This window comes from Chlamydomonas reinhardtii, chromosome 6 (genome assembly GCF_000002595.2).
Source record: "Chlamydomonas reinhardtii strain CC-503 cw92 mt+ chromosome 6, whole genome shotgun sequence".
Classification (NCBI taxonomy): Eukaryota; Viridiplantae; Chlorophyta; class Chlorophyceae; order Chlamydomonadales; family Chlamydomonadaceae; genus Chlamydomonas; species Chlamydomonas reinhardtii.
This window is the reverse complement of record NC_057009.1, coordinates 4,366,288-4,391,912: the sequence shown is the minus strand read 5'-3', so window position 1 is coordinate 4,391,912 and position 25,625 is coordinate 4,366,288. Positions and strand designations below refer to the sequence as shown.

General features: G+C 62.9%; 4 protein-coding genes across 4 annotated transcripts; 2 read left to right on the top strand and 2 right to left on the bottom strand.

The window, feature by feature from the left end:
* Positions 1–341: 341 nt before the first annotated feature.
* On the bottom strand, positions 342–1,253 carry CHLRE_06g278272v5 (uncharacterized protein). Its single transcript, XM_043063187.1, has 2 exons — positions 421–1,253; positions 342–376 (listed from the first exon to the last, which is right to left on the bottom strand). The coding sequence occupies exons 1-2, from the start codon at positions 1,167–1,169 to the stop codon at positions 367–369; spliced, it is 759 nt and encodes a 252-aa protein (XP_042923890.1). The 5' UTR covers positions 1,170–1,253; the 3' UTR covers positions 342–366.
* An 894-nt stretch (positions 1,254–2,147) lies between these two features.
* On the bottom strand, positions 2,148–4,209 carry CHLRE_06g278271v5 (uncharacterized protein). Its single transcript, XM_001697994.3, has 5 exons — positions 4,137–4,209; positions 3,892–4,020; positions 3,509–3,799; positions 3,196–3,308; positions 2,148–3,025 (listed from the first exon to the last, which is right to left on the bottom strand). Exons 1-5 carry the CDS (start codon positions 4,194–4,196, stop codon positions 2,968–2,970), a joined length of 651 nt encoding a protein of 216 aa, XP_001698046.2. The 5' UTR covers positions 4,197–4,209; the 3' UTR covers positions 2,148–2,967.
* Positions 4,210–4,309: 100 nt separating this feature from the next.
* CHLRE_06g278270v5 (uncharacterized protein) lies at positions 4,310–6,095 on the top strand. Its single transcript, XM_043063186.1, has 4 exons — positions 4,310–4,471; positions 4,645–4,681; positions 4,840–4,904; positions 5,261–6,095. The coding sequence occupies exons 1-4, from the start codon at positions 4,320–4,322 to the stop codon at positions 5,280–5,282; spliced, it is 276 nt and encodes a 91-aa protein (XP_042923889.1). The 5' UTR covers positions 4,310–4,319; the 3' UTR covers positions 5,283–6,095.
* Positions 6,096–6,149: 54 nt separating this feature from the next.
* Positions 6,150–17,705, top strand: CHLRE_06g278269v5 (uncharacterized protein). Its single transcript, XM_043063185.1, has 30 exons — positions 6,150–6,393; positions 6,492–6,595; positions 6,767–6,876; positions 6,977–7,067; positions 7,264–7,598; positions 7,773–7,989; positions 8,166–8,229; positions 8,366–8,538; positions 8,684–8,808; positions 9,005–9,171; positions 9,382–9,686; positions 10,029–10,391; positions 10,609–10,838; positions 10,959–11,029; positions 11,259–11,448; positions 11,602–11,668; positions 11,781–11,941; positions 12,190–12,456; positions 12,621–12,794; positions 12,984–13,106; positions 13,315–13,428; positions 13,609–13,707; positions 13,893–14,316; positions 14,496–14,759; positions 14,884–15,029; positions 15,151–15,327; positions 15,546–15,772; positions 16,009–16,377; positions 16,623–16,784; positions 16,939–17,705. Exons 1-30 carry the CDS (start codon positions 6,194–6,196, stop codon positions 17,213–17,215), a joined length of 5,796 nt encoding a protein of 1,931 aa, XP_042923888.1. The 5' UTR covers positions 6,150–6,193; the 3' UTR covers positions 17,216–17,705.
* Positions 17,706–25,625: the final 7,920 nt, after the last annotated feature.

Genomic DNA, 25,625 nt, shown 5'->3' with positions numbered 1-25,625 from the left:
TTTTCTTTTCTGGCGCGCAGTGGTGGTGTTTCTTGCGGTTAGGCTGTGGTGTAGGTTGGTGCTTGGGTTAGGTCTGGCGGTGTTTTTATGCAACCCCTCCTGGGGGGCGGGGGGGCCAGCCTCCTGCTCTGTCTGCCGGGTCGGGGTGAGATGGGGTGGGTTGGATGGGGGTGGTTGGTGGCGGTTTCGAGGTGTTTGCTTCCTGTTTTCTTCTCTTTTCTTCTCTTCTTGCCCTGTCAGGGTTCTGGTCTCGGGGACCAGGCTGCTTTCAGGCAGCAGGGGGGCAGCGCGTCTGCCCCTGTTCAACCTTGTAAGGATGATTCCTCAAAACAAATCCAGCAGCCGGTGATGAACGCGGTCTGCAGCTCATCCACAACTGCATCCAGGGCGGGCTGCAGGCGGGCGCTGACGGCCTTGGACACCATCTTGAAGTCGCAGTTGAGCAGCGTGATGGGCCGGTAGGACGCCAGCTCGGCGCGGTCCAGGCTTTTGCCCTTGCAGATGAGCGTAATGATGCCCTCCCGCCAGGAGGCGGGCAGCGCCGCCGCCATTTCACCGCCATCGTGGGCGTCTGCAGCGGCAGCAAAGGCAGCGGCAGCAGCAGCACACAAGCGCAGACCCAGCAGCGCCCAGAAAACCTTGTACACCTCGTACGGGACCCCGTCCGACCCAGGCGCTTTACCATTGGCGGAGCCAGCCAGCGCTGCCATCAGCTCGGCATCACTGAGGGCGCCGTCACCGGACCCCTCTGCGGCGGCCTGCAGATCCGCCGGAACCTTGCGGTCAATGGCCGCCAGAAGCTGTTGCTGCGACGCCGTACAGACCGGCTGCACGCGGAACAGGCCGGTGGGGCTGGTGCTGCTGTACATGGCTGCGGCGGCTGCGGAGACAGTGTTGCGCGTGCCCGGCCCCGTTAGCGCCACAGGCGCCGGTTGCCCCGGCACCTTCAAGTGTGTGATGGGCTCCTGCGCGCCGGCTGCTGGCTCGTCAGCCTGCCGATGGAACCCGCGAGTGCCCCGCTCCCCATGCTCCTCCATCAGTGCAGCGCGGGCATTGTGGCTGGCCGCTGCGGCAGCTGCCCGCTCCTCCCGCACCGCCAAGTTGGCCATGGCCGCAGCCTGACGCTGCGCGGCGCTGGCACCCGGCCGGTCGGCCAGGGCAGGGCACATCTGGCCCGTTTAGTTTTCTGCTTGTGTCTCCTCTGCCGGTTCTCCTGGGGTGTTGCTTAAGCAACCGACTTGTGGGGGTGGGGTGGGTTACGGCGGGTCGAGTGGTGGTAGCACTGGTGTTTTCTTTTCTGGCGCGCGGTGGTGGTGGTTCTTGCGGTTAGGCTGTGGTGTAGGTTGGTGCTTGGGTTAGGTCTGGCGGTGTTTTTTGTGCAACCCCTCCCGGGGGGCGGGGGGGCCAGCCTCCTGCTCTGTCTGCCGGGTCGGGGTGGGATGGGGGGGGGGGGATGGGGGGGGGGGGGGGGTTGTTGGCGTTTTCGAGGTGTTTGCTTTCTGTTTTCTTCTCTTCTCTTCTCTTCTTGCCCTTTCAGGGTTCTGGTCTCGGGGACCAGGCTGTCTTCAGGCAGCAGGGGGGTAGCGCGTCTGCCCCTGTTAAACCTTGTAAGGATGATTCCTTAAAAAAAAGCCCTCATCTTAAACACCCAATCCCACGCCAGTGCTGTTGGAACCGCCTGCTGCGGTCGGTTGAGCGGCTGCCTGTGCAGCCGCTGGGGTCCCGCCGGCGGGGGGCAGCACGGGTCCAGTATGAGCGCCGGCGGCGACAGCTAGCAGCAATGGCCTGTGGGGGCCCAGTGCTGAAACGCCGCTGTTGCGCCCACCCGCACCGCCGCCGCCTTCGGCCCTCATCTTAAACACCCAATCCCACGCCAGTGCTGTTGGAACCGCCTGCTGCGGCCGAGCGGCTGCCAGTGTAGCCGCTAGCTAGGGTGCCGCCGGCGGGGGGCCGCACGGGTTCAGAGTGAGCGCTGGCGACGACAGCAAGCCATGGCCTGTGCGTGGGGGGCCACCCCTAAAGCGCCGCCATAGCGCCCATCCACGCCGTCGCCGCTAGCTATCGCCGCTCACGGCCCTCATCTCAGGCACCCAATCCCTCGCCAGTGCTGTTGGAACCGCCTGCTGGTGGAACCGCCTGCTGCTGCTTACTCAGGTGAATCGATCCTACCTGCACACCTGCTGAGCGAGGTGCGTGAAGTTTGCACACTGGCAGTTATAACTCAGAAAACAGAAGCAAACGTCATTCCATGCCCGCTCCTATTCATCTGGTTCCCCTACATACGCCTGCATTCAATCAATCGTTACATACACGCAACCTGTGTTTAGCGCGTTTGCAAGGTTGTACAGCGCTCTGGCCACTAGCACGTACGGGCAAGGAAGGCGGCGTTTGCATGAGCATACCGTACATGTTCTGGCATGTTTGCCTTCCACTTGCGGCCAACAATCCTGCCCAACGTACGCAGAAAAAAAAACTTCTGGTGTACATCATCTACGCCGAGCGAGGCTGTCTGTGCTCTCCACCGGACACATCGATCAACGTCCATAATCTATCTACTACAGGTGCTGGATGGCATGAACTTGAACGGTGTAAGATGGCGAGTGCTGACAAAACCGCAGGTAGATAGCTAGGCCTGAACAGCTCATCACACCACAGCCAGACCCAGACCGAATCATACATTGTAAAAGTCTCACATGCCAGAATTCATTAGCGTATACAGGGCATGGCATCGAGAAAAATCAAAGCATCACTCAACATCCCAGCTGCTGCACATGTTTATCGTGGCCTTACTTGAACAAGCCCAGGCTGCAAACACGCACTACATAATTTGTGCACTAGTACGTGGTTTGACAGTTCCCGGCCAGCGGCAGCGAAGAGCCGCAGAGCACCAGCCCGACTAGGTTGTTGCTACCTGGACAACACGTCGTGGCAAAGCCACACCGCACTGAAGCGTCATAAAGCAGAATCTCACAAGAGCATGCGCAAGGACACGCGCGATGCCGCCCAGAGCGCAGTAAAGAGCGCCCTGCGCGGGACGTGAAGTGCATTCAACTGTCACAGGCGGACCCGGCAGGGACCCGGCAGGGACGCGGCATCATATGTTTGAGAGTCCGGAGCCCGGCGGCACGCCCAAGGTCCAGCCGTCCTACTTGATTAGCCCAGCCCCAGCAGGAGCACCCCCTGCTGCCTACTCACCGCATTAGCCAGGGGTTCTGGTACATCTGCACAGCGCTGTAGGTGTAGGTGCTCCAGCAGTACACGCGACGGCCCCACGCGCACATTCGTTGAAGCCGTGAGCGCTTTAGGTTCTGCAAGGCGGGGGCAGTGCAGCCAGGTTGAGTGCGTGGATCATGCGGCCAATCAACACAGGCAGATGCCACTATGCAGTAGTCACGCTTGCCCGCCCCTGCATACCAAACACTGCCGCGGTAACTTTGCATGCTTTTAAATACCAGTTAAACCCGTGGGCACTCGCATCGCGGCTCCCGCAAGGCCTGCACCCACCCACCCGCAGGGCCTCCACAAGCGCGAGCTGTAGCTGCCGGGGAGTCATTTGCTGCGCCTCGGGGAGGTCCTGGATGCACGCCGCGATGTAGAAGGCCAAGCACTCCACGGCGTCGTGCTTGTCCACCAGCACAAACCCGTCGCCGTCCATTGCGTCTAGCGCCTTGTCAGCGTCGGCTGCTTGAGACGTGGAGGCCTCCATCACGCTTGCGGGCTGAGTGGTGCCCTCCGAGGCGAGCGGCTGTGATATCACCGCGTGCTTTGAATGCAACGACGCCCCAGCAGCTGCTACCGCCTGCACGTTACAGCAAGGGATGGCGCATGGAATTCCCGGACTAGGGTTTCACCCAGGCCGAGGCCTGCTGTCGCTGGTCGAGCTCATCTTACCGATTGACGTGGTGTGTGACCGCTCCACAGCTTTGCTAGCCATGAACTCGCTTGCCCCGACGAATGCTTCCGCGCAAGCGAACTCGCAAAGGCTGGGTCCGCGACGAAGTGCTCCAGCTCATTGTATACCTGCAACAGACAATTAATCATTGAGACAGAGCGACTGAAAGCGACTCAGCATCCCCGCGTCTCCAATGGCTCTTCGGGCAAAGCTAGTTCAAAATGCATTTCTGGCGTTCTCGCACCTCTTCCTCCAGCTCAGTGTAAAGCTCCTGAGCAACCTCGCTCGTCACTGCCGCTTCCATTGTCGCCGTAAAAACCCAACGGCCCAGCTTGGAAAATAAGCAGAATAGGCTGAAATGCGAAAGAGCAGGAAAAACAACGGTCCATAGGGGCCGGTCTTAGGATCGCACGGATCGGGCGCCGCGATGGGAACCGCAGCGGCCACAAGTACTCGCAGCCGCGCCGGTATCGCTCCTTTTCCGCCTGTGCGTGAGCGGGCGGGCCATAAGGCCCTGCCAGCTCCGCAAGGAACAGCACCGACACACAGCTATCGCAGCTGCAGCCGCCGCGGCCGCAGGTGAGACCGCGCGCGCAACGTTGCCGCATTTCGGCGCCTGCTCTTGCCTGCGCTCGCTCGCTCTCTCGCGCGCTCCTCAATGGATGGTGATGCTGACTCGAACGCCTGGCGCTCTGCTGCTGCCTGCTCTGCTTCTGCTCCGCCACTCCGCCTCCACTGCTTCTGCGCTGCAGCCCACGGGTCGTCCCCGCCCCATCTGTCAACGCGAAGGTGAGCCGGGGCCGCCTGCTATCTGCAACTGGTCGCCCTCGCAATGCCCGTTGCTCGCCAATTACATGACATGAAACAGAGTCCCTACAGAGCCTATAGTAGAAATGCTGTCACTGAAGCGTGCCCGCCCTGCCTGCCTGCTGCCTGCCTGCCTGCAGCGCGCGAGTCGCCCAAGGCCCGCGATCATGCCCCAACCCCCTGCAACACCGAGACGCCCGTTCTGGTGAGTGGGGGGGGGGGATAATGGGGTCAGGGTTGGGGCAGGGGTCGTCGGGGTTGGGTCGTCAGGGTTGGGTCAGGTTTGGGATGGCAGGTTTTGGGCAGGGTTGGGGCAGGGGTCGTCGGGGTTGGGTCGTCAGGATTGGGTCAGGTTTGGGATGGCAGGTTTTGGGCAGGGTTGGGGCAGGGGTCGTCGGGGTTGGGTCGTCAGGGTTGGGTCAGGTTTGGGATGGCAGGTTTTGGGCAGGGTTGGGGCAGGCTTGGGGCAGGGTTGGGAATGCAGGTTTGGGAATGCAGGTTTGGGTCAGGCACAACAACAACAACTGCCCCCCTGCCCCCCGCCCCCCTGCCCCCATGCAGGCTGTACTGCGGCGGCTGTTGAGCTGGCAAGCATGTGTGTTGGTGGCTGTGGGCCATGCGTCCTAGACAGGTGGTGCGGAATAGCGCGGCGGCTGTGGAGAATTCTTTGCTCCTGCGCCTGTCTACTGATGGGGGGACGTGGCCGTTGCAGGTGCTAACGTAGATGGCTCGACAGCTTGAGTCGCGCTAGGATGCGTGAGTTGGATGTCTAGGACGTGGACATGGCCGTGACGTGCACCATTGTTGGTGCACGTGCACCGAGCCCGACGGGAAACCTGAGGGACAAGCGTGATGCTAGCAGTACCCCGGCGGGGGCGGGCCCAAACCCAAACCCAACGGGAGAGACTCAACCCCATCCTCTTACCTATCGCCTGGCCGGGCGCCCGGAGCATGAGGAATGCGCATCAGCAAACTTCCAGCCAGCCAGCAACTTGTCGGTACAGTAACTCCGGCGTTCGACCAGCCATGCACTCCTGCTCTGCCGCTGCAAACTGTTTGCTGTCTGCTTGGGGTACGGGCGTCAGCTGCACCCTATGGGACCTCGCCAACCTGCCTGAACCCTGTCCCATCACACATCCTCTTACCCGGGGAGCACGCTGTCACGCAGCGAGTCGGCGATGTGCTCGCGATGGGGAACTTTGGCAATGAAATAACATACCTACGTCTGATTTATTCTGCGTAGCGTACACAGCTTGTGTTGTCCACCAATACTATCATCACCTGCTTCAAGTTGCCTTCTCGAGTTTTAGAGAGTTCGATGAGGCCCGGAAATGGTAAATCCTTGCATTTCTAGGCGTATATGGATTGATGCGGGTCGTTAAGATAATTTTGGAACTAGACTTCGCCGACAGCCTCACTTATACAAATTTGGCGGGGATGCCTTGGACTAGTTTTTCGGGGCTCGTGCAGCTACCCTAGATAGAGTAGACAGCCATGGCAGGTCCAAGGTTTAAGCTTGACCTGGTCACCTATGGCGACCCGGTAGCGCTGCTGCCGCTGCCGGTGGCGGTGGCGCCCACCCAAGCCAGCTTGCTGCCCTCGGGCAGCGAGGCGCTGGACGCTCAGCTTGCACGGGACCCGCAAGTCCTGCAGCAGCTTCAAGCAGCACTGACATCGACGGATATCTCCTACGTGTGGGTTTCGGTGCAGTGTGCTGCGATGCGTGCGGTCTCTTGAAGTACGCTTGTGGGTGCAGGAGAAGCAAACGCACGCCGCACCCTGACCTTCGCAGACACCCCATCAACACGGATGTAGCTACGACCCATAACCCTTCCAGCCTGTTGGCTCGGCAGCTTTTCGCCTCCAACTCTAACCTCTTCTTATATGGCATCGCCGGTAGGAGGCATTCGAGACGGAGAGGACGTGGAAGGGAAGCTCTGGCATGATGGTTGCAGCACGGACGCAGCCTCCGCAGCGGGCTTTCACATTCACGACGCAATTAAGGCAGCCCATGTATGTTCGGAGCCAAGTGTGCACCTAACGAGTTGCGTTGCGTGTGCACTGCAGCCGACCCAGAAGCCAGTGCGCTCGCGGCGACGCCAGGGCGCTCTGGTACGGGTGTAGTTGTGGCGCACAACAGCCAACCCGATGCATCTGTGCGTAAGGAGGCGGCACCGGTAAGCAATGATACAGTACTGTGCTGTCATAAGCCAGGGCTCGGGACCCCGGGTAGCCTCTCAAACGCGAAACGTGTGATGGGTCCCGCATTGGCTACAGGCGTCGGCACATACTGGCAAGAAGCGGGCGCGCAGGGCGCCTAAGCAGGAGGTGTACGTGATGACTCGGGACGAGGCACAGGTCGCGGCAGGTGCGCATGTGGATGGCCCCGGGGGGCGGGCGTGGGCGTGCGCATGCGCGTGGGGAGTTGGGAGCTCTGCGTCAGGGGCGCTGCTTGTGTGGCAATTTCCATCCACCCACCATTGGTGAGCCCCCACATGTCGCTTGCGTCCAGGCAATCCCACACCATAGCATGCCGCCTATTTCTCTTTCTTTCACACCCGCAGCCAAGCTCAGCGCCTTCCTGGAGTCCTTGCTGGCCACAGCGGCGCGCGCCGCCGAGGCCGCGGGTCCTGACAGTGACGCAGACAACTCGGAACAGGAGGACGATGTGGCGGTGCCGGGGCGGGCGGACCAGGACGGTTGTAGCGGGCGACCTCGTGGCCGGCCGGCGCATCGCTTCCGCGCTGAGGCTCTGCGCGGGCTGCACCAGGAGCTGCTAGCGGCCCAGAGCCATGGCTACCTGCGGCTGATGGGCACCCCGCGGCTGAAGCAGCTGCTGCTGGCACTGAATGAGACGGCCGGGTCGGGCGTAAGCCGCGTGCTGGCGGAGGACGATGAGGTGCGCGGCGGGGAATAAGGGGGAGTACGAGGGGAGTAAGCGGGGGTGGAGGATTCGAGTAAGGGAAAGGGCCGTGCCGCAGGGTTGAGGCAGGCAGTCAACTCGGCATATGGGTCCATGGCTACCGCCGCCTGCTGCTGCTTCACACACCCCATGTCCGCGGCCACTGCGCAGCCCAAGTCTGCACCTGTGGCCCGCGTTGCCGCCTGCCTGGAGGCTGTCCTATGTGAGCTGGTGGTGCTGGCCACGCCCGGCCTGCCCACCGAGCTGTACCTGGAGCAGCTGCTGGAGCGGGCGGTGGACGCGGCGCGGCACCACCTGCAGGTCAACGTGCTGGCGGTGCACGACGTGCGCTTCAAGCGGCTGTACCGCGCGGCGCTCATGGACGAGGGTGAGCGCGGGCGAGGGCGAGCTGGGAGCGGGGTGGGCAGATGGGAGCTCGGGTGGCAGGCGGGGGCAGGCGGGGGGGGGGGGGGGGCATGTGCTGAGGAAATGCTTGTGTTGAGGCCGAGGTGGATTGCGACTGATACCGTAGTGTGGGCGAACGTCGGTTACTTGCCGTTGCAGGCGATGAACCGGCAGCTAAGGTCACCAAGGCGCGAGGGAGACCGCGTGCGGCAGCCGGCCACCAGTGAGTGGGTGCTTTAGACCGGGGCTCTGGCTCGACTGCCCTGGTCATGCGCCAATGCCTATGCGCTTCCATGTACTCCGTCCCGCGTTCCCGGGCTCCATGTGACCGCCTGTGCCATCCCCTGCCTCATCCGCAGCGCCCCTCGCTGGTGCGCGCCGCTGCTGGGCCAGCTGGAGCAGGTGCTGGCCCTGCTGTCGGAGGTGGTGGGGCTGGTGCGGGTGGGCGTGTCGGGCCTCATCCCGCTAGTGCGCATGTCGCAACAGGCGCTCACCGTGGAGTCACTCAGCACGCTGCACTACCGCGCGCTAGGTGAGTCGGGTGTGTTGCGTCGGTCAGGGTTGGACTCATGACCAGAGCCGGTACCGTCTGAAGCTTTGAAGCTTTTGAATGCCCGCCAAGTGATGGCTGCTGCCGCCGCCCCCCCCCCCGTGGCCCCTCCCCTGCTTGGTAACAGGCCTGGCTGTGTCCATGTTCAAGTTCTACCCGCAGCACCGCAACACGGTGATGGACGAGTTTGTGCAGAGCGTGCTCACGCACCTCAGCCCGGGCAAGCACTTTCCACGCCACTTCCCGCTACCGGTAAGCATAGGCCGACATGCTCAACCCCTTGTTGTGCCCTACCGGACGCCCTATACGTGGCACCTCCAGGGTAACGCAACTGATGCCGCTGGTTGCTGACCCACCCTCTGCACCGATTGCCCGCACTTTTCGCACCAGACTGCCAGTCATTGCAAGCGCTGTCGGCCCCTGTCCCCCGCTTTTTGGTGCGCTGCAGTCTGCGGACGCGCCCACCAGCATTCAGATGACGAGCGCAATGGTGATGCAGCTGGTGCAAGTGGTGGCGGAGCTGCCGGCGGTGGACGCAGGCAGCCAGGCCGCCGAGATGTGCGTCAATACCTCCATTGGCTGGTCCGACTACTTCTGGTCAGAGGTCTTCAAGAAGTGAGCAGCGATGCATTATTAGGGAAGCTTGCTTGACGCGTAAACGGAATGAAATTGATCCGCTATCCTGGGCTGCCGCTTGAATACGTTGCGAGGGCACTAGGGCAGTAATGTTTGGGCTTTCCGCCCACTCTCATGCCCAATCCCTGCCATTTCCTGCTGCCCATCATTCACGCACACACACACCTGCATACCGTACATGCACTACAGGCTGCCGACGGCGCGCGCCGCCAAGGCCGAGGCCGCCACCGACCTGCGCGCCTGGGTGGAGGCGCTGGTGGACGACTTGCTGGCCGCCGTGCCGCTGCCTGAGTGGCCGGCGGCCTCGGTGCTGCTGCGGCGCCTGGTGCTGGCCATACAGGGCGAGCGCGGCCTCAAGAGCGCGGATGCCACCGCGAGACTAGTGTGCGTGGACCTGCTGGGGCAGCTGTCACAGCGGCTGTGCGGCCTGGCCAAGGAGGCGGATGCGCCAGAGGCCACGCGGGCGGTGGCGGCGCTGCTGGATGCGGCCAAGGGTGAGACTGGGCGGGGCGGGGCGAGGTCGGGCGGAGCGGGGCGGGGCGGCTCGGAGGGGGATGAATAGCGGTGATGTGGGTCAGGCATGTGGGTCAGGAATGTACGGTGCGGGGCAGGATTGTTGCTGTGCTGTGCGCGGGCATTTGTCTTGGGGCGTGCGTGTGCTTTGGGAGCGGCCGGGCGCGGCGTCAGTCGTCAGCTGTCCGCCATCTGGGTTGGGGTGGGTTAATGCTGTTACGGTTCGGGTCGATCTGGGTCAGGAGCTTATGCTCCGTGTGTGCCGCCCCTGAGACCCATAATGCTAACCAGCCGCCCCCCCTGCTTCCCTCGCCCGCCTGCAGCTACGGCGGCGGACCCCAAGGCGGCGGAGGCAGCGGACCGCGGCGAGCTGTTGCAGCAGCTGCTGCTGGAGCACCTGGCAGAGCACCACCCGGCCGCAGGAGCCAGCGCAGCGGCGGCCAGCACGGGCGCCCACACGGCCGCGGCGGGGGCTGGGGTGGCGGGCGCGGTGGCCGACGCCACCAGCGTGTCAGTCAGCGCGCGGCAAATGATTGCCTGCCTCATGCTGTCCGCCCACACCAAGGCGGCCAAGGCAGGGCTGCCCAAGGGGCGCGAGCTGGGCGCCAAGCAGTCCAGCGAGGCCATCCTGCGCTACCGGCAGGTCTGCGAGCGGCAGCGCTCATGTCTGGGCGCCTCCACGTCAGGTGGGAGGTCCCGCGAGGCGCGCATGTTGACATCCGCTGCACCGCACAGACTGGATTGTGGCCTTGGGGGTTGCAGGTGGCGGCAGGCGGGATACCAGATACCACACGGTGCGGGAAATGCTTTGCCCCATGTGGCATGTCGACATCTCGAACCACCCCTTCCTTTCCAGTTTCTGCAACCGCCTCAACCTGCCGCCTCCTTGCCGCGGTGGCCCAGGTCTGCCGGCTGTGTCACGGGAGGCCGCCACGCTGCTGGGCCGGGCGCTGCTGGCGGACTCGATGCTGGGCCGTGCCCGCCCCACGCTGCTGCGCTGGCTGGCGGACGCGGGCGGCGGCGGCAAGGCGCGGCAGGAGGTTCAGGCGGCGGCAGTGCGCGCCAAGGCCATCAAGCTGCTGGGCGGCGCCATAGAGGCGGATGTGCGCGTCCTGCAGATGCAGGAGGTGCAGGTGAGGCAGCCGCAGGCAACTTGGGGGTAGGAGCACATCCCTTTGGCTTAGGCTTAGGCTGCGAGTTTGACGACTTGAACTCTTGCGTACGGTGGCTTTGCTGTCTGTATTCCCCTGCAGGAGGGCATTCGAGGTGCGCTCGGGGATGACAGCGTCCTAGTGCGCGAGGCGGCGGTGGACCTGATCGGCAAGTGAGTGCGGGTGCAGGTTGTGGGAGCGGAGAGCTCTCGCCGGTTAGATGTGCTCGGGCACAACAAACACAAGTCCCTACACGTGTCGCAAACAAGCTAGCCCAGCATGGTTGCTGTGCTGGGCTTGATGGCGCCGCTGTGTATCGCTCACAAGCGGTATTACGTAAAGCATGCATCTTCGTCTGACGCACCGCACTCTTGCTCGTGTCGGCCCCTGCACTGCACGCAGGCATATTAGCCGCAGTGCCGAGCTGGCGGCGCAGTACTACGAGATCCTCACGCGCGCCTCGGAGGACCCCGGCCTCACCGTGCGCAAACGCGCCATCCGGTTGCTGTGGGAGTGCTGTGTGCGCTGCCCGGACTTTGTGCACCGGAGCGATGCGCTACTGCGAATTGTGTCGCGGGCGACGGACTCGGAGGTAGGTGCGCGCGGTGACACAGCCTGGAAGGTGCGTTGGGATGCGTTTATTCGTGTATGGTAATGCGCAATTGTTTGCGATTGTCGTGTTCCGGCACCTCAAACAAGGGGTTGTAATGTGGATCGCCGCCTCGCGTTCACGTTGCTCCTGCAGGAGACCATGCGCGCGCTAGTCACAAAGATCTGCTCCGAGATCTGGTTCCTGCCCAAGTTCACGATAGGTGAGGATGCATTGAGCATCTGCGCGCAGCCTGCCTCTCTGACAAGCAAACCTCTTTGCGCCTGGCATGTTACGCCACTTTGCAACACGCCCCAATGACACCATGCCTCCAGAGTATGAAGACGAGGTGTCACATGTGGCGCGGCGGCCCGAGCAGCGCGCCGCGCAGCTAGGAGAGGTGGTGGCGGCGGTGTACGCCAAGAGCGCCTTCGTCAGCCTGCCCTTCCACCCAGGCGTGCCGGTGGTGGCCACTGTGCGCGGCATCCTGGGCGAGGTGCGGCGCGGCAGACGGCAGTGGGAGCGCGGGAGGGGGAGGCGGATGTTGCTTACACCATCCCATGAGGACTAAAACGAGGAACAGAATTGGGGGGACGAGGGCCGGCTGGGGGACGCCGGTGCATGTACTGGGTCCGAGGACGGACTGGCCATGAACCCAGCCGATGCCACCATAGCGCACTGGATTGTGGCTTGAAGCAATATCGCACGACCACCTGTCCTGGCTGTTTGACCGTGACCCCGCAGGACGGCAAGGCGGACAGCGAGGCGGTGCGGGCAGGGGCGCGCGAGGTGGCGGACGCGCTGCTGTCTCGCGCGCTGGAGCTGCAGGGCGCGGCGGACGAGCCGCCGCAGCCCGAGGCTGCCGACGCGGCGGCTGGCTCCCTGTCGCCCTCTGATGAGCTCTTCCGCTGCCTGCTGGCCCTGCACGTGTTGTGCCTTGCGGACGTGAAGCTGCTGCACAAGGCCTCCGACCCACAACGGGCGGTGCGCTGCCTGGCACCCTACATCAAGGTGCGGCAGCTTGCGGGGGCATGCGCATGTGACGCCACTGAGCTTTCGCTTGGATTTGCCGATACAGTATTGCCTCCCTTGTAAACACATCCCCCGCGCATCTTAGTTCACCACGATCTTGCGAGCCTCCTGTCCCCGGCCTGCGCTTCTTCCTCACTGCTCAGGAACTGCCGGGCCGCGTTGAGGACGCCTCCTCCCGGCGCAAGGCCGAGCAGCTGGTGGTGGTGCTGGCCATCCTGGGCAGCTGCCTCGCGCCGCTGCGGCACCTGGAGGAGGCGTTGGCGACCGAGCTGGCGGCGGACCTGGTCAGCATCATCACGCGCGTGCACCATGTGCAGGTGAGGTGGCGGGGCTGGAGGGTGCAAGGCGGAGGAGTGGGAGCTGGTGCCGGCAACGGTGGTGGCGGAGTATCATGCAGGGAGCGTAGGTCGAAGTTCTGGCTTGGATTCTGGTGCCGCCATGGCTGGAAACCGCTTGACTGGTCGCGCCTGAACGCAGTCACCTACCTCCCATTGCTGCATCCCCAGGCCGTGAGTGTGGCGGGGCAGTGCCTGTGCACTCTGGCGCGCATCCTGCCGGCGCACAAGGCGGGTGTGCGGGAGCAGGCGGCTCAGTACTTCCTGCTGCTTGAGGGAGACTACCTCAAGAAGGTGCGGCGCGAGGGCTGGGGGCTGGGGCTGGGGATGGGGATGGTGGGATGTGAGATGAGCATGTGACCTGATGTCTTTGTCCGGCGGCTTGCGACTGCTGATGGCTGGATGAGCACCGAGCTGTCAGGATGAGCAGTTGCCGGGATAGTACGGTAGCTGGGGGCGAATGACTGGCACGCGCATTAGTGGTACCTCCCGCACGTTGCAGGTCGCCAACGACCCCAAGCTCACGGTGGAGCGGTTCCGCATGTACCCGCGCTTCCTGTACATCCTAGGCATGCTGTGCCGCTACGGCGCCGACGTGCTGGACGAGCCGGCCGAGGTGTGCGCGTGGGGGCGGGCGGGCGGGTGAAGAGGCAGGCGGGCTGGAGTGGTCAACTCACCACCAGGTCTTCCTCGTTTCCTACTCGCCGTGTTTTTCTGGTTAGTCTTGCACTGGCCGTTCCTGGGTCAGCGGTCGCGGCTCCTGCCTTACCCCGGCGCTGTTGTGCTGCGCCCGCAGGGCTCCAAGCACCCCAGCTGCAGCGCCGCGCTGGGCCTTCTGCTCAAGTACTACAACATGTACGCCGACAGCGTGCGCATACAGGAGACGGTACTGCAGGTGCGTACCGTACTGTGCGGTTCGGGGCTACTGCCTGGCCCGCGTGAGCCCCCGGCCTTTGTGTGTCCTTTACTGGCGTCCACTTGCGCGAGGGCAGCCACCGCCCATCCTCCTGAGTAGAGGCCGCCCGCCTCATCCTCATCGACCCCGAATCCCATCATACCCACTTCCATCCTCATCCCCAGGCCATGGGCTTCATCTTCATCGCGCGGCCTGCGCTGGCGGTGGACGTGCGCGAGGTGCAGCCCATCCTGGCCGGCGCGCTGGAGCCCCGCGCGCCCGCCTCGCTCAAGTGCCGCTGCCTGACCTCGCTCACAGAGCTGCTGCGGGTGGAGGAGGACGCCATGCTGGCCCGCCAAGCGGCGGCGCGGCGCGAGGCGGCGGCGGCGCACACGGCGTCCACCATGCCGGAGGCCGAGACGCGCGCACTGGCGCGGCGCAACGGCGAGGGCGACACGGGGTCCGTCACCAGCGGCCTGATCCAGATGCTGTGGGAGCGCATCCGGGCGCTCGCCACGGACGTGACGCCCGCAGCGTCGGCCGCGGCGGCCAGCGGTCAGACGCCGCCGTCCACGCCTAGTGGCAGTGCCGTGTCGGCAGCCGGCGCAGGTGCGAGGGCGGGGGCGATGGGAGGAGCAGAGGTTGTTTCCACCAATGCCATAAACACTCAAGACAGAGGGTTAGGGGTGAATGCGGGTAGACGTGCGGTTACGCGCTATCGACAAGGACTCAACCTAAAGGCGTGCTTGCCAACCGCGCCCTGCCTTACCCTGCCTCCTACCTCGCAGCTGTTCGGCGGCGCGCTCTGGAGCTTATGGAGGTGGTCATCCGTGGCGGCATCGTGGTGCCCTGGGAGGCGGTGTCGGCGCTGACTGCGCTGGCCACCGACCCCGAGCGCGACACCGCTGGTCGCGCGCTGACCTGCCTGCGGGGCGTGGTGGCGGCCAACACCGCTTTCGTGGCGGGCCAGGTGCCGCAGGGCGTGGCGGAGGCGTACGCCTTCCACTGCCGGCTTGCGGCGCTGGAGCGGCCCGGCCAGCCGCCGGCGCTAGGTGGGTCGCAGCTCCAAGGGCGAGTAAAAGCATGTTGCGTCGCATGTTTCTCACCCAATGGGTTCAGGGGCGAGCTGCATCAATGTGGTGAATGCCACTCTCGCGACCTCCTTGACGCATACAGACCAGAGCCGGCCGCTGATGGAGGGGCTGGGGCTGGTGTGGAGCCATGTGTTCCAGCCCGACCGCCAGCTCAAGAGCAAGTTCCTCAACGCGCTGCTCAAGCCCATGGATGACGCCTGCTGCCTGGCCAGTGGCACAGCGGCGCGGGTGAGGGGGGGGGCGGCCGGGGCCGGGGCCGGGGCGGCATCCACAGGCTGCACCAGTGCTGGTTTGTGTGGTTGCGGATGCGAAGCAGCTGCCACAACATGTACCACCCCTGTGGCCGCAGTCGGACCCGCACCTGCTGTCCTTCCTGGCCTACGTGGTGGCGGAGCTGCCCTACACGCGCATGGACGAGCTGCTGGCGGTGCTGCTGCGACTCAACGACATCCTCAGCCGCCGAGCGGAGGGCGTGCTGGGCCGCTTCCAGGAGCTGCGGCGGCTGGCGGACGCGCGGCAGTTGCAGGTGCGTGTGGGGGCGTGTGTGTGCGCGTGTGTCTGTGCGTTTGCGTGCTTGCCGGGGAGGGGACGCGCTGCTGTTTGGCATGGGGGCCGCCCGCGGAAGAACATTGGGCATGGCGGGAGCCCCTGGATGGGTTTACCACGGACACGCCCATCTAAGGAGTTCAGGAACAAGTCCATGATTGGGGGGCCTTGGCGCATATGTGTGTTGCGGTGCTGCAGGATGCTGACGCGGCGGGGCCCTCCACGTCGACCGCGGGAACAGCCAGGCCGGATCCGACCGGGACGCCGCCGCCGGCTGGGTCGGCAGCCGCTGGCGCGCGCCTGACGCTGGGCGGTGCTCAGGGCCTGTTGGCGACTGTGAAGGCAGCTCTGGGCGTGTCGCTGATGTTGCTGCTGAAGCAGTACCTCCGCATGGCCTACGATGTGGCCACAGAGCGTGTGGCCAAGTGAGTTCGGGGTTTAAAGCGCGATAGAAGTACGGAAACGACGGCTGTGCGGCTACGGTGCTTCTTGTCGTAAGCCGTGGACACCAGGGCCTGGTCGTTTTGCTTGGCACGTACATCCCTTCCCGTGCTGCTGGTCCTTGCACCACTGGCGGCCCCACACTAGTCCAGCTACTCCGCCCCGTCGTGCGCAGCGGAAGAACCCTAGACTGAATCCCAGGCAACTTGCGGCCCTGCAGGTACGACCCGTCCGGCCCTCAGCGCAAGGTGGAGGAGAAGCTGAACGCGGTGCACAGCGGCAAGCACCGCTTCAACGCCGCCAAGCTGCGGCTGGACGTGGCCGCGCAGCTGGCGGCAGCCGCCAGCAACCGCCACGGGGCGCTGGGCGCCAGCGGCTCGGCAGTGAAGGCGGCGGCCAGCGTCCCGCGCAGCGCCGCCAAGAGCGGCCAGGGGCAGGGCGGGCCAGAGGGCGCGGCATCGGCGCCAGTGCTGTCCGCTGCAGAGGCGGCGGCCGCTGAGGCTGCAGTGGTGTCGGGTCTCCGGCCCGGGCTGGACGAGCTGTACAAGGTGCTCAAGACGCTCATGAAGCAGGACGAGGCGGACTACAGGTGCGGGGGACGGGGCGGGAGGTGCGGAGGGGGCCTGGGGGTGCAGGCATGGCGATTGCAGTGATGGACAGAGGGTGCCTAACTGCCTATGGGAATATGGGGGTGGGGATTGTTGATCCTTCCGATCCCCAGAGCGGTAGGCAGGGGCGTTGACGGGACGGGGGTACTAACCCAGCTGGCACAATTACTGATGCAGCTTTCATGCGACTTCAGCGGGCCCATGCCGTACCGTTTTCTCGATGCAGGCAACGCATGGCCGAGGCCGATGCGGCGGCGCTGGGTGAGGGCGTTCCGGACGATGCCTCCCCGGGGGAAGGCGGCGGCGGGGCTGCGGGCGGCATGGACGTGGCAGCCATGATGGCAGCACCCAGCGCCGAGGGCAGTGCCAAGCCACCATCGGCAGCAAGGTGGGTTGTGCCCATTAGAGGCTTGGCGGGCGCCGCCTGCGCGTGTAGTGGGAGGCCTTAGCTTGGCATGAGGCAGGACGGGGTCGCATGCATGGAGCTACAGAGGGCTGCTATGCTCAAACCGGTTTGCTGCTGTCGGCTGTGTCGTACACAGGGGCCGTGGGCGGGGGCGCGGCTCACGCGGTGGCAGAGCTGGCAGTGCTGCGACGTCAGCTGGCGGCGGCGAAGTCGCCTCCCGGGGGCGAGGACGCGGGAGAGGGCGCGGCCGCGGCCAGCCGGCCTCCGGCGGGCGGGGCGGGCGCAAGCGGAAGAGTTCTGCACGTGACGGCAGCGATGTGGACAGCGACGGGGAGGAGGACGGCGGCAGCGGCGAGGACGCGGCCGACACGTACCGGCCGCAGCCCAGGAGGCGGCTGGAGGCGGCTCTGTGAGGAGGAACTGGGCGGCAATGCTGCCGGTGCGCTGGGGCCTGCGGTAGACATTATATCTGCAGTGGCGCGTGTTAGGCTTTGGGTAGTGCGGGGCCTGGCATTCTGACAATGAACCGCGTTGCGGTACGCGCGCACGCCTTGGTGTAGGCATACGTGAACGCTTCGCTTTCAAGCTAAACATGAGCCTTCGGACAAAACAAATGACACTCGCACGCACGCACAAAACAGGGGTGTTCCTGCGGTCGCCCCTCCCCTGAATCGATAAGAGGCGTGTTGGATGAGTTTGCAAGCGCAGATGTGGCGTGGCGGTGGTCGGAGCAGCCATACGGTAGCGGAGGGGAGGTGTTCGTGGCGAGGGAGATCGTAATGCGCAATCTTTGCCGATCCTACACCAAGCGCTGTGTGACCGCGTGCGTGTTTGTATGTTACCAACACCGACCGTGTTGTATTCTTGTCCTGCCAAGTGGTGGAAATGAGGGCTTCGCGGTCTACACCAACCCCAGCCCAGCCGTGCAAGTTTAAAAGAGGCACGAGGTCTGCCCCAAGTGCACGGAGTGCACGGCGAGCCGCCACTCCAGCGCAGCGGTTGGGGCACAAATGCTGGCAGACACAATCAACCGACACCCAAATACTTGACTAACAGCAGCCTGCGGGCAGTGGCCAGTGCCTGTATCTTGTAGAGTTGTAGATGCCCTCAGGCCCGCGGCGTCTACACAGCGTAGATGACCCCTCCCTCATCAGCATGTATGCCGGGAAACGTTTCTTACGAGGCAAGCGCCCCAAACCCCCACAAGCGTCGACAATTACCGCGAGCGAAATCAACGCCAACACGTCCACATTCCTTAGAAGCTCCCCATTCTATTCTCTTCTCCTTCGGCGGGTTTGGACAGAATTTCCACAGAGAAGATGGAAGATACGGGCACCACGCGGTGGCGACGGAGAGTACCTGCCGCCAGACTAACCCCGGCTCGATGCATACTCAGCAATCATGCGACGCTCGCCACCTGAGGTGTAACTACCGTTAGACGGCGCTGGCAAACCTGCTGGCAGCCGCCACACCCCACCACACCCCATACAATACCCGCCTGGCCCCTGATTAGAACACCCCTACCTCATGTAAATGCATTTGGGATCATGACAATCGTGTTCAAGGCTACTTGGGCACGTGTGCCCGACGCCTAGTGTAAATCAATGACTATTGCATTAGGTAGCACGAGCCGCTCATTGGGTGCAGGCGCCTGCGCCAATTCGTAAGTGCCACGGAAGCCCCGCCCCCGTCCCCAATGTCCATGATAGTTTGCATTGCCGTTTGCGAGACGAGCGAGATCAGTCCGTACATACCGCGCATACAAAGGCCAATAGAAAAGGTCATTGAGACAAAAAAATCAGGTGGAGGGATGGGGGCCGCAAGCAGGGCGCTACGGGCATGGTATGTATGGGTAGAGGGTGGTAGGGGCTGCCCCCTCCAGCTGTGGCAGCCCAGCCTCATGCCAGCACGTCGGCCATTCGAGTTGGTGAGATCGTAGCTAAGGCGGACATGCATTATGCACGTCTTCAATCATTCTTCCGAGTTTGTACTACGAGATCACCGTAACGTATGAACAAAGCATAGGAAAGCCCGAGGCCCTGAAGCCGGCAAGAAGCACCTCTCAACAGTCAATGCATCAATCAATCGCCGTGTTAACAGCGCTAGCAGTCGCTCATCCACCGCCGTACTAGCCTTACGGCCATACATGGCCCAGCGCCCAGTGCTGCTTCGGGCGGGGCCATCAGCGTCATCACAGGCTAGGGGCAGCTGCTGCTGCGGCTCACCTACCATGCAAGGGCCAGCTCACCACCCACAGCATGCCCATGCAGCACTGATGACATACACGCACTCATGCAAGCGTGGCAGCAGTAGTGACAAATGCTCAGTGCTCCTTACGCCTCGGCCGGCAGCGCTAGCTAGCTGCTATCGGCAGCGGCGGCCTAGGCACCAAAGCACACGGCGCCTGCCTTGTCGTACTTGTGGACGCAACCGCGCGTGCGCGTGCCTGGCGCCGCCGCCACCACCGTGGCGAAGTCTAACATACACGCGTGCAGCGATAGCGCTGCAGGCGACACTGCCGGGCCAGATGGGCTGCGCGAAAGGACCTGCACGACGTAACATGCAGGTTCCAAAAACCTTGCCGTATGTAGTCACACGAACCGGCACTAAGGGCTGTACGGAAAGTGGACAGATAATGCAAGCAGTGGTTTCGCTGCTACAATGGTGCTGCCATGCTGTACATCGTCGCTAGCTGGCCCCTCCGCCCCCCCCCCCGCCTGCCCTGCCATCACTCACCACCAGGTAATGCCGCGGCGGATAGATGGATTGCTCGTTACAGGCCCCAGAGGTGGAGCGCTGCCCACTGAAGCACGCCCACGATGAGAACAAGACCAAGGTTTAGCTGGCCTACACATCCGCCGTTGGCACTTGGTGGTGATGGCGGCGGCGAGGGCGGTAGTGGCGGCATTGGCGGCGCCAGTGGCGGTGATGGTGGTGATGGCGGTGGTGATGGCAGTGTCGACGATGGTGTTGGTGGTGCTGGCCTAGGCGGCGGCGGCGATGCGGAGGTGCCGCCCTGCGTTTATACAGATTGACAAACACAGATGACAGCAGATTGTCAATGGTGCGGGAATCTGCGCTGCTGGGTGCGTGCGCACGGCTGATTTCATCCACTGCATCACATACGGTACAAGCGCCCCGGCCGCCGTACAAGGATGGGTAGGCCAGCAGAACAACACACGGGTAGCACCCGCTGTAACGCTGGGAAAAGGCCCTTCAAGGTTGTAAAACGGGTACTTCCCGTTCCTGTCTGACAATTGTGAAGGGCCTTTTCCCATCGTTACACCGCAACCATTCTTGCCAGCCACCCGCCCGCTTTGCCCCTACCGTTCCAGCCCCTACTAAACCGATCGGTATGGGGGTGGTCACCAGAGTAAACGGACGGTCCACCGTCGGTCAGGATCGGTCAGGATCGGGGTTGGCTGCATGGTAAAACCTTGTTAAAGTGGTCACTTCCTGGTGCCCCATTGGTGGGCTCCGGCCCGCCCAGCAGCCTCCGCCCATCCAGGCCCCGCCCAGCTGCCGCCCAGCTGCCGCCCAGCTGCATGCCGCCCAGGCCAGCCTAGCCTAGCTGCCGCGGAGCCCCTGCCCAGCAGCCCCGGCCCCAGCCTGGCGCCCCCCAACCACCACCAGCCCCCCGCCTAGCCTCTGCTCAGCCCTGCTCACCCCGACCCGTCCCAACCCACCCCAACCCGTCCTGAGCTGCCCCACCTGACCCGCTCCATACCCGCCCTTACCCACCCCTCACTGCCCACCCACACCACGCCGCCCCTTCCCGCCCCAGGATGCCCCAGGCCGCCCTGACCCGCCCCATGTCGCCCTGACCCGCCCCTGCCCGCCCACCACCCCAGGCTGCCCTGACCTGCCCCTGTAGCTCGGGATGGCGCCTCACAACTGCTATGCGGTGCGGCTATGTGCACACGCGCACGCACGCACGCACGCACGCACACACACACTGTCTTTGCGCTATGTTTTCCTTGTCCTCTATAATCACACACGCACACACACACGTTTTCGTTTCGTTTTTAAACACACACACACGCGCGCGCGCACGCGCACGCGCACGCACACGCACACGCACACGCACACGCACACGCACACGCACACGCACACGCACACGCACACGCACACGCACACGTGCATGCACGCACGTGCACATCATCATGGCAACCAGCGGGATTCGTGTGAACCCGCATGCACCCACACATCCCACACACCCACGTACCAGCCGTGTCAATTTCTGGATCAGGATGGTGTCGGTTGACGAGTAGGTGCTGTCATAGGAGGTGAACTCGCGCCATTTGAGGGTAATTGTCCCCTGCTGGCCGTCGACAGTGTTCCGCGCGAACTGGCTGAAGGTCTGGAGGTTGGACACGTCGCCAAAGATCTGGGAGGGTGAGAGGTCGTGAGGGTGAGAGGCCGTGGGATTGTGGGTAATGCTGATGGCATGGCTGGAGAGCGGGTGCGTGCAAATAAAATGTGTCAACAGTGAGGCAGGGCGCGTGCGTGCGTTGGGTCATGCGCATGCATGGCAGCAAGCAATGTCAGCCGCGAAGACATACGTATGAGGCAGCAGTATGGGTTTGTTGTGATGTTGCTTTGATGGACCTGCTGCGGCCGCGTGCGTGCTGCTGGACAGGTCTAGCTAGGATACAGTATTACCATCCCCGGCGGCGCCGGCCCACCCTACAACCTTCATTTATGCAAGTAACCCCCCGTGTAGAAACCACCAAGCAAGCTCACTTGCAGGTACCGGACATACAACACCGTATGGTATACCCACCCACCCACTTACCATGCAATGACGTTCCCCGTGAAGGCGTAGAAACGGTACTGAACACAGCTGCTGTTTTTGCTCTGCGTGCCCGTCAGCGTGTCGCCTGTGCAGCCGCCGGCGTTGCAGTACTGATACGCGCTGACTTATCGCAGCGCAGTGGAGATAAGTCTAGTTATTGCGACGTAACTGCCGTGTTGCGTTAGAGTCACGCACGGCGCAGGACGCTCGGGTACGTGCCTGTGCATGGGGCCGAACCGAGCTGGGTCTTGTACGCGTCAGGAGCACACGGCGCCTTATCTGCCGTTGTGCTTCTGTACTGTATTTCGGATCGTCCCTCTGCCGGGACGGTGACCTCAGTGTGTCGCACTTAAACGTTCCCTACATTTCTGGACTTTCTTTGCAATCCTATACCTGGTTCTAACTATACTTTACCATGTCTGGACCGAATAAGCGTTTAATATACACTCAGACGGAGTTGCAGCGCTTTGTTGCGCGATCCTGCTCAATGGAACCCCTTAGCTTGATCACGCTCGCTCTCTGATCGTAAGGGAATGCCCTTCGACGCTTCTCTGGCGCTTTGGACCACGCTTTGGTTCGGGGGCCGCATTCGGGAGCAAATCGGAGCAGAGCGGAGCTTTCAAGCGGAGCAAAGGCGCGCGAAGCGTTGCGGACAAGGCGTTCGGCAAGTCACTGAAAGCAAAAGGGCATGCACAGCTGTGCGGGCGGGCTACTTGCTTGCCATGCGCGGTCCTGCTTGCCGTGCCTTCGTGTCTACCCGTCGCTTTACAGTTCACAGCTTTGTGCAATACCTTTCATCTTCCATCGTGCCACCCCCACCTCCCCAAGACCTCAGGGCTTTTGGCGCGGTACTTCTCCTGTCTGCCTATCCAGGCCGCAGGGCCCGCGTGCCCTTGGGGAAAGGGCGTGTGTGCCGTTGGGATCCGGCCTGTGCGCCGCAAGCAACGGGCTTTGCGCCCTTGCCTTATGGACAATGGATGGCATACGTGCCCTTATGATACGGCCTGTGTGCCGCAAGCAATGGGCTCCGCGCCCTTGCTTTATGGACAATGGACGGCATACGTGCCCTTATGATACGGCCTGTGCGCCGCAAGCAACGGGCTCCGCGCCCTTGCTTTATGGACAATGGACGGCATACGTGCCCTTATGATACGGCCTGTGTGCCGCAAGCAATGGGCTCCGCGCCCTTGCTTTATGGACAATGGACGGCATACGTGCCCTTATGATACGGCCTGTGCGCCGCAAGCAACGGGCTCCGCGCCCTTGCTTTATGGACAATGGACGGCATACGTGCCCTTATGATACGGCCTGTGTGCCGCAGGCAACGGGCTCCGCGCCCTTGCTTCACGGACAATGGACGGCATACGTGCCCCTACGATACGGCCTGTGCGCCGCAAGCAACGGGCTCCGCGCCCTTGCTACATGGACAATTTACGGCGTACGTGCCCTCATAATACGGCCTGTGCGCCGCAGGCAACGGGCTCCGCGCCCTTGCTTCATGGACACTTCACGGCGTACGTGCCCTCATGATACGGCCTGTGTGCCGCAGGCAACGGGCTCCGCGCCCTTGCTTCATGGACAATGCGCCGCGTACGTGTTCTTATGATACGGCCTGTGCGCCGCAAGCAACGGGCTCTGCACCCTTGTTTTATGGACAATTCACGGCATACGTGCCCGTATGATGTGACCTGTGTGCCGCAAGCAACAGCTCACCCTTGCTTTTGGGTAATAGATGGCATACGTGCCCTTATGATACGACCTGTGTGCCGCAAGCAACGGGCTCCACACTCTTGCGTTGTGGATTATAGACGGCATTGAAATGCTTACGTGCCTTCGTTGTACATGCCTTTGCGTTGTGGACAATGTGTGGTCTGAGCGCCACGTTCGGATACGGCGTGTGTGCCGCCAGCAACAGGCTTTGCGCCTCGCATCATGTGTCTTGCGATATTGCCCGTGTGCCGCATGCAATTATGCTGCCTGCCCTGTCGTTATGGACGCTTCGACTTGTTGCGTGCCCTGCTGCGTGCCCTGTCGCAATACGCCTTGAGTGTGCCGTGCACGGCAAGCCTGCGCCTCGCTATTGCTTCGTGTTGACAACGGAGCGGGCTTACGTGATCATGCGTCACCCTGTACGTCTTGAGGTCCGCACGCACATCATACTATCACGCGGCATCACCATTGTAGTTTGGCTGACGCACCCCAAGCCAACCTATATGCATTCGATGTGTGCGCTAGGCCCAAGTGCCGAATTGTGGAGTTTTGTGCAGTTCGGCCAGCATGCTATTGCCAATAACAATACCGCATGACGCATAACAATACCGCATGACGCATAAACATGCCTTCGTGCAGCCCTGCACCAGGCATCGGACGCTGTGTCACGCAGTGAGCCCGACCCTGCCCAACCAACATTTTGTTGCGAGATACGGTCGGAGCTGGGATCACAGCCTGCTTGGTGGGTTTAGATGGCGCCCGTGTGTTGGGCTGGGCTGTTGCTGCTCGCGGTGGGGCCCACCACCGAGTCACGGCACCCATCCGCCCTCCCCTCTTGTTGGCCCACCCGCCTGTACACATGCCAGCCACCCGCTCGCCATCCTGTGAAAGCGGGTAGCCGACTTGGCAAGCGCTTTTCCTGACACTTGGCGCAGGTTTGAGTGGGATACCAGAATGGTCTGAATGTAGTTGTTGGATAACCAGTACACTGCGGTGTGTAGCTGGTTAGCGGGAGTGCCGTGCATGAAACACGCTACTCGACCCGCCACGCCCGCGCGATGGTACCACCAACCGTTCAACCCAGATCCATGCCGGGGTAGCATCGACCCACAGTCAGACTGATAGCTCCTATCCAGGTGTCAGGCGCCATGTATGTATCTGTGGACGCGTCAAGCTGGCTTGTGCCGTAGCGTTGGCCGCCTGTATGGCATGCCCGGCATCTGTGTCACGTTATGGCGTCATGCTTACCGTAGTCACGCGGCTTGCGTGCTGTGCGGCACGCTCCCTGCCAATCCTTCAGGACATGTATGCATACATGTTCCTTGGTCAGAACCATAGCAGGGGCAGCGTGTTCTGTCAATGCCTCATGAACCCAGAGACCCAAGCCAACGTACGCATTAGTTCCGCAACGCACGTCAACAGGAACCCCTGCACGTCAATGCCAACTGAATGTGTCGCCTGCCCACTCGCCAGTGGACGCCTAGGGAACCAGCCTTGGTTCCTTTCAGCCCCGGCCTTACTTCACCCGGCGGGGCAATTACTTATCACCGAAGTGCTAGGAGCAGTGTGCTATATGTCATTACTATTAAGAGCGTATGGCGACACAGGCTCACATGTGGGTAGCCAGGCCGACAGTGCCCTGCGGGCTTGGCAGTCGGCAGGCATCCCAACTCAGCCCGGCCTCCTCACAGCAGTACCACAACGTGCCCGTACGTGGGCGAGTGCGGAGTTTGGCTGCCGGCGTGGCTGTATCATCTCTCACATTGGATGACCCATCCGCCACTGCGATGGGTTCACTACTGGCACGTCCCTCGAGTCGCTCACCCACCGGCTCCGCCCGGCGTTCGCTCCCTTTGGCTGGGCCGGGGCCCGTGGCGCATCCAACCCGCCATCGCGGCCCCGAGTGCTCCTTATTTCCTCCCATCACTACGCCTTCTATCACTATAGATACATTGCGTGTTCCACGCGTGCCGGGTATCCTTCACCCCTCCGCGCCGCTCGACCAGGCCAGCCTTGCTGGGGTTGCTGAGGTGTTACCCTTCATGTTGCCCTCCCTGCTATTACGGTACACCCCACAGCCGCCGTGGCGTACGGTATCGGCACGTACGGGACATTGTGTGCATGCATCCCCGCGGCGTTTGGAGGCATTCACGTGCGCGCCTGTCCTGCGTCCGCCGGGGTGATGCTATCTATGGGTGTACCTACTGCTTGATTGGTAGTGACTCTTATGCAAGACACTGCAAATCTCAAGCATGGCACCTAGCTAGCAAGAAAGAAATTAGTGTTCGTGGCCATGCTGCACGGCTGGGCATGGCTGC

What these genes read in the sequence shown, in the direction of transcription:
- CHLRE_06g278272v5 (XM_043063187.1), bottom strand. Translation starts at nt 1,169, where the DNA reads ATGTGCCCTGCCCTGGCCGACCGGCCGGGTGCCAGCGCCGCGCAGCGT.
- CHLRE_06g278271v5 (XM_001697994.3), bottom strand. Translation starts at nt 4,196, where the DNA reads ATGGAAGCGGCAGTGACGAGCGAGGTTGCTCAGGAGCTTTACACTGAG. An exon ending in ACACTGAGCTGGAGGAAGAG is followed by an intron (nt 4,021 to 4,136) that starts GTGCGAGAACGC and finishes TGTCTGTTGCAG; the next exon opens with GTATACAATGAGCTGGAGCA. An exon ending in CGCTTGTGGAGGCCCTGCGG is followed by an intron (nt 3,309 to 3,508) that starts GTGGGTGGGTGC and finishes CCCGCCTTGCAG; the next exon opens with AACCTAAAGCGCTCACGGCT.
- CHLRE_06g278270v5 (XM_043063186.1), top strand. Translation starts at nt 4,320, where the DNA reads ATGGGAACCGCAGCGGCCACAAGTACTCGCAGCCGCGCCGGTATCGCT. An exon ending in TGCAGCCGCCGCGGCCGCAG is followed by an intron (nt 4,472 to 4,644) that starts GTGAGACCGCGC and finishes TCTGCGCTGCAG; the next exon opens with CCCACGGGTCGTCCCCGCCC. An exon ending in CCCCATCTGTCAACGCGAAG is followed by an intron (nt 4,682 to 4,839) that starts GTGAGCCGGGGC and finishes GCCTGCCTGCAG; the next exon opens with CGCGCGAGTCGCCCAAGGCC.
- CHLRE_06g278269v5 (XM_043063185.1), top strand. Translation starts at nt 6,194, where the DNA reads ATGGCAGGTCCAAGGTTTAAGCTTGACCTGGTCACCTATGGCGACCCG. An exon ending in CGCGGCGCTCATGGACGAGG is followed by an intron (nt 7,990 to 8,165) that starts GTGAGCGCGGGC and finishes TTGCCGTTGCAG; the next exon opens with GCGATGAACCGGCAGCTAAG. An exon ending in GCCACAGAGCGTGTGGCCAA is followed by an intron (nt 15,773 to 16,008) that starts GTGAGTTCGGGG and finishes GCGGCCCTGCAG; the next exon opens with GTACGACCCGTCCGGCCCTC.